Consider the following 6608-nt stretch of genomic DNA (forward strand, 5'->3'; position numbering starts at 1 on the left):
TTTAGTAAATCTATCGCTGACAGCGCTGTATTCTTCCTCTTTATAGAGACTTGTTTTTCTACCAAAAATGATTGGCTTCAACACACTGTTCACAGGGGGAACATGATTGAAAAGAGCTTGAGAAGCAGTGGTCTAGAGGACGGTGTGGGAGCCTCTCCGTGCTGCCTTTACTTTCCTGGCTGCAGGCCGACTGCATTATTAATGTGTGACATGATTTCCATCCAGAGAGGCAGCCGGCTCGGTAACCAGAGCCAGCTCAGATAGATCCCTGGGTCCGTCTGCAGCGCTGAAATGTTAGCAAGCAGTTTTTGAAAAGGACCTGGACTTTAGAAGAGATCTCTGGTCTTTACGGTCCACATTCAGACGGAGCAAACTCTCTCTGATACCACATGCAAGCTGGACTCTAACTTCAGGCTGATTTATGGTTCTACTGAGGCTCCACGTAGAGCTCTCTCCATAGCTACGTAAGAGGCCTGAAGTCTGTCTGTCTCTCTGTCTCTCTGTCTCTCTGTCTGTCTCTCTGTCTGTCTCTCTGTCTGTCTCTATATCTGTCTGTCTGTCTCTCTCTCTGTGTGTGTGTGTGTGTGTGTGTAATCTGGACCAGGAGAAGTTAACCCTCTCCTTGATTTCATGTTGTTTATGGAGAACCAGGAAATGAGTTGGGGGGGCGGAGGGGGGGGGGTGCAGCGCCACCAAGCCACGGCTGAGCGGACCAATCACAGCGAGCGGTCTGCTTCTCCGTGGCGTGGCATAACATTTCTGGAGCGGTGGCGTAGGGCCGGTGTCTCCACGTACTGCCCCGTCCACAGCACACAGCTGCTTTCTTCATATCACACTAGTTCAACATATTGATACTATTCTCTTCAAATATTTCAACTGTTACTCTCAAAGCTCTCATCTGTACTCTACTACTACTACTACTACTACTACTACTACTACTACTACTCTCATCTGTTCTCAAAATATTGGTAATATTTCCTCTTTTTTTCAAAAACATTGACTTTTTGTCTTAATATTACACACACACACACACACACACAGAGACACACACACATACGCATACACACACACACACACACACACACACACACACACACACACAGAGACGTTGGATGATTAACGTAAAGATCGTCCCCCTCTTGTCTCTACAGCCCCCCCCCATGGCGTCCCGGCTGCTGGAGCGTCTGAAGCGCTCGCTGTTTAAGGATGGCCAGGGGGCGGGGCCAGAGCAGGAAGCAGCAGATGGACAGGAAGAGGAGGAGTTTACAGAGGAGCGGTGGGAGGCGGAGCTGGAGGAGGACGAGGAGGAGTGTGTGACGGAGCGCCTCGGGGGAACGCTGAGCTTCAACAACGCCGCCCTCGGAGACGGAGACAGTGGAGGAGAGGACAGCGACTCTGACTTCCTGGGGGACTCCATGGAGGACGGGATCAGCAGCACAGGTAGGGAGGATGCACCGATCCACTGTTTCAGTCCCCATTCAGATACCGATGTTGTGTACCGATCGATGCCGTTGTTGAGTTAACCCTGGTGTTGTCTTCCCGTCAACCGTGAAAAAAAAACCTGATGGTTTTTGACGACTTTTTTTGATTTTGTTTTTGCTTTTTCCAACGTTTTAAATTGTTAAATTTTTCTTCTATACATTTTCAGCGCTTATTTCTACGACCCATATTTTCTGATATAAAACAACAATTAATAATAAACTGTAACCTTCCTTCATGTGGACCAGACTAAAGGCACCAGACTCTCCTAACTCAGACAAAATAACATAGATGTAATGTATTGAATTGAATTTATTTGTTATATAAAAAACAATTGTGCATTCAAATCAAAAATAGAATGTAATCAAACTTCTTAAAATAAATTTAATTAAATAAAATGTAGCAGTAGAAACAAACTAGTGTATTGGTCAAACATGCAATAGTAATGAAACAGTTACCAAACATTGTAAACATGTAAAAAAAAAATAATCTTAAATTCTTAGTTGTTATTTAATTTTTTAAAACTGGATCGGCCTGTGGATCTGTTCATTTTTCCGATCCCTGATACAGCTATTTTGTCAATATCGGGGCCCATATCTGATCTTAATCTTGGATCGGTGCACCCCTAGTTGGAGATGAGCCAGGTCTGCTCAGAATCGATCACCGGCGATCGCCGCCCGCTGGACCTTCTTCACAGCAGACATGTTGACTTGTCATAGTAGGAAGAGCACAGCTGAGACTGATCACCTTAACAATGGCTCAGCTCCATCTAGTGTCCCAGTGAGATATTTCAGAGTCAGCTTGAACAATACCAGGACCTCTCCTTAGGGGAACGCAGCCATCATTAATGGGTTTGTTGCCCTGTGTGAGCTGATGCCTCATCTGTTGACATTTCTGAATGCTTTCCTACAAACGTACATGTGTCAGTATGAGGAAAAAATGTGTGTCTGGCTCGGACATAATATCTTAATGCCTGTCGGGCTCGGGTCGGGTTAGGGTTACTGCTCTGTCCGAAGCGGGCCGGGCTCGGACAGAAAAATGCGGCCTGATCCGCACTCTAATGAGTTCGACAATCGACTTGTGTGGACTTCACCGTAACTAAACAGAGGTATGTGCACTGGCTGATATTAACACAACTTTTATGCATTTCTGTCACATCTACTGCAGTCAGATTCACTGTGTTCAGTCAGAAGGAATCACTTCACCTGGGTAGGCTCTTGGAATGACATCTCCAACATGTTTAAAACCTGCCCTGTTTCAGCCTCCTGGGTGCTAACTGGAGCAGGAGCAGAACTCGCTGTAGGCAACACCGATTGGTCTCGTTTGTTCTCGCTACTGACAGCACTACGTGACCACAAACAACAGAGCTACGTGTTGAAATCCACCGGAATCCTCCTTTTAAGATCTGGATCCCAGTAAATTAAATGAAGTTGTATTGTATCATAATAGTCTCCCCTGTGTCTTGCAGACATCAGTCCTGGGGGCGTGTCTCCAGCGGGTGTGTCTCCGGCGTCCTCATCTGTGATGGCGGTGTCTCCGGCGTGTGTGTCTCCGGCGGCCGTGTCTCCAGCAGCCGTGTCTCCGGCGTCCTTCCTGCTGACTCGGCAGCTCCAGGACAGCTGGAGGACGCTACGTAGACTGACGGCAGGAAGCAACAACTCTGCTGACAGACAGCTGACAGACAACCTGCTGTTTGAAGTGACCGACGCCAGCGTGGTGACCGACGGCTCCTCCAAATACGTGGTGAGTCCTATAGACACAGGGTCACACAACATGTCAGGGCTGGCAGGGCCAGTCAGGTTAATACGTTGTGAGTCCTATAGACACTAGAGATGTTCCGATACCGATACCAGTATGGGTATCTGCTCCGATACTGCCTAAAACGCTGGTATCGGTATCGGGAAGTACTGGAGTTTATGCACCGATCCAATACCACGTAATAAAGCCCTAAAGAAAATCTACGTTAAAGTAGTTTATTTATGTTCTTTTTCCGTTATAACTGACTGTCAAACTGGATAATAAAAGAAAGTTCTGGGGCGTTCATTGTTTGTGTTTGTTCATGTTTCACAAAGAGTTTAACTTGAGCCAGACTGACAACAAAGATAGAAATAATATCACATCCATTCAGGGATAATAGTATACAGTTGTTAAAACATAATAAAATATATGACACACTGGTATCGGATTGGTACTCGGTATCGGCCGATACCCAAGATCAGGTATCGGAATCGGTATTGGGAAGCAAAAAATGGTATCGGACCATCTCTAATAGACACAGGGTCACACAACAAGTCAGGGCTGGCAGGGCCAGTCAGGTTACCCTAACACGTAGAACGTTAAACTCTGAAATTATTTACAAAAACACAAAGATCACCAGAGGAGCTTCAACTCGTGTGTGTGTGTGTGTGTGTGTGTGTGTGTGTGTGTGTGTGTGTGTGTGTGTGTGTGTGTGTGTGTCCAGCTGTACACCATCCATGTGATCCAGTCTGGAGGTGATAAGACTCCCGCCATCATCACTCGCCGATACTCTGACTTCCAGCGGCTGCACGCAACGCTGCGCCGTAACCACGGAGACCAGATGGAGCGAGTCTGTTTCCCACGTGAGTATCATCTCATGTCATCCCTCTCGGTGTCTCCACACACTGCTTCTGTCTTCATTTACACCTCAATATATTCATTATACGCTCAGAGAGGCACACAGGTGACAGACAGAACACATAACCATGGCTGCTTCCTGTAACCATGGCAGCTTCCTGTAACCATGGCTGGTTCCTGTAACCATGCCTGCTTCCTGTAACCATGGCTGCTTCCTGTAACCATGGCTGCTTCCTGTCTGGATCTCTTTAGGGAAGAAGCTGCGTAGGAACTTCACGGCGGAGACGATCGGCAGGCGGAGCCGAGCCTTCGAGCAGTACCTGTCTCACCTGTGTTCCCTGCCGGGCCTGCGGGGGACGCTGTGCGTTCGACTCTTCTTCTACCTGACGGACCTGCAGAACGCCCAGCTGCTCCTCAGGTACCGCTCTCACCCCGCGCTCTCACACACACACACACACACACACACACACACACACACACACACACACACACACATATGCACACACACACACACACACACACACACACACACACACACACACACAGCTGGGACAGTCAGGGGGTCAGGACGTATATCAGTATACCCAGCCAGCAGACGGGACGCAGCGCTCCACTAAATAAACAAAATATTGCATACTTAAAGTACAACTACAAAATAGTCTACCGTTAGCTAGCTAGCTACTCTCTCTGTAGTCTACCGTTAGCTAGCTACGTGTCGCGTGCTGGAAGATTATTCACCATTTTGTTTCTCTTTGGGGGGGGGGGTGTGTTTACAGTGTGTGTTGTCTCTTTGAGGGGGGAGTTAACAGTGTGTTGTCTAGAGGTCGGCTGATTTTTGGCAATTTTTTACATAATCGGCATCGGCCAATATCTCAGTATATCAAGCCGATTAATAAGCAGGCGCATCTGCTGGAGCTGCTACCCCCGCGACCCGTTACCGGATAAGCGGAAGAAGATGGATGGATGGATGGATGGATCTGCGGGCAGCCTAGTGTTAAAAACATGAATAGGCGACATTTTTTACAGCACGCCCAGACCAGCTGCCTCCAGCCCCTCCCCTCGTGAATTCTTGCCGTGTGTCTCACGCAGCCACTTCAGGTTCAGACGCTACCGTTAGCAGTAGCATGTTGCTGGTGTTCTTACCTTGGGATTAACTGTACTAATAAAACCGTACAAAACACCGCGGCCACACCGCTGTGGAAGCTCCCCGAATGTCATTTATCAGAGTCTGGTTGTTACCCCTGTCCGTGGCAGTCTCATCCACTCCTATAACGGAGCTAACTGCTAACGGAGCTAATCGTTGCTAACAGAGCCTTCAGTTCTCCGTGTCTGTATCCATTAACTGCATCTATGGACTCGAGCACGAATAAAACCCTTAATTTGATTAAATTGGCTGGACGAGTTTTAAATTCCAACTCAGAGTTGTTTGAATGACAGAAATGTGCTGAGATAAGATCCTGATGAGGTCAACAGGACATGTAGGCTAACAGGAGGGTCCCCAAAACACAGAGAAAACACTTCAACTAATGAACAATGATCTAACCAAACAAGGTGAAGAAGAACTGACTTTAGAGAGCTCTAGTCTGATGGGATTCAACAGGAGTTAGGAGGAAATAGTGTTGAGATTAATAATAACGTCACTTTCTGTGAAGCAGATTTGTATTCTCAGAAGTTTAATAAATGCTGATAAGTGCACTAAACTTCATTTTTTCATTGAAAAGTTTATTTGACAATGTTTATTTTCTTCTTACCTGTTTTGTTTATTTTATATATTTTTCATACATTATTTATACAATATAGGCTACAGTACGTTTTTACATTATACATTTTTAATTGAAGTAGGCTATAGGCTACATGTGTAGGTTGGTGAAGTGTTCAATAAATGTTTTTGTTGAGAAATTCTGAGTATATTAGTGTTACATTTTATCTTTCAAATAGAGGTTTAAAAACTAGCACATATCAGCCAAATATCGGCCAAAATAAATCAGCAGCATTAATCGGCCATCGGCTGACCCTGATTTCTAAAGATCGGCATCGGCCAGAGAAAACCATATCGGTCGACCTCTAGTGTTGTCTCTTTGAACAGTGTTGGGCAAGTTACTTCCAAAATGTAATACATTATAGATTACTAGTTACTGTCATTTGAGAGTAATTAGTTATATTACAATATTACTGTCTCTGAATTGTAATGCGTTACACTACTTTTGAGTTACTTTCACCAAAATAACAGGGGAAGTTTGATTTGGCAGCTAGCTTGTTAATTTCACCACCGGATCAATAAAGTCTCGTCTTTATCCACTTTAATACATCATAGATTATTCATATTTTGTATAATTAATATAAATATGCAAAGTAACTAAAGCTATAAAAAATAGATAAGTAAAAATGTATAATAGGCAAGTAGGAGAAAATGAAAATATTCAATTAAAAGTACGATTTATAGCACTTGAATAAGAAATTCATGTTTAGTTTAAAACACTCTAAAGGAAATGTTCAATTATAGTGTGATTAAAACTCACTATTAACATTATTTA

The 6608-nt window shown here is 44.9% G+C and overlaps 1 protein-coding gene across 1 annotated transcript in view; it reads left to right on the forward strand.

Annotated features, from left to right (window-relative positions):
- Nucleotides 1–1153: 1153 nt before the first annotated feature.
- Nucleotides 1154–6608, forward strand: part of snx21 (sorting nexin family member 21) — a 7388-nt gene continuing 1933 nt past the window's right edge. Inside the window, exons 1-4 of the mRNA XM_031312146.2 lie at nt 1154–1440; nt 2948–3222; nt 3941–4079; nt 4327–4492. Coding sequence (XP_031168006.1) covers nt 1161–1440; nt 2948–3222; nt 3941–4079; nt 4327–4492 — 860 coding nt within the window. The 5' untranslated portion in view covers nt 1154–1160. The remainder of the gene's footprint in view (nt 1441–2947; nt 3223–3940; nt 4080–4326; nt 4493–6608) is intronic.

The sequence above is a fragment of the Sander lucioperca genome, chromosome 12 (assembly GCF_008315115.2).
Source record: "Sander lucioperca isolate FBNREF2018 chromosome 12, SLUC_FBN_1.2, whole genome shotgun sequence".
NCBI lineage: Eukaryota > Metazoa > Chordata > Actinopteri > Perciformes > Percidae > Sander > Sander lucioperca.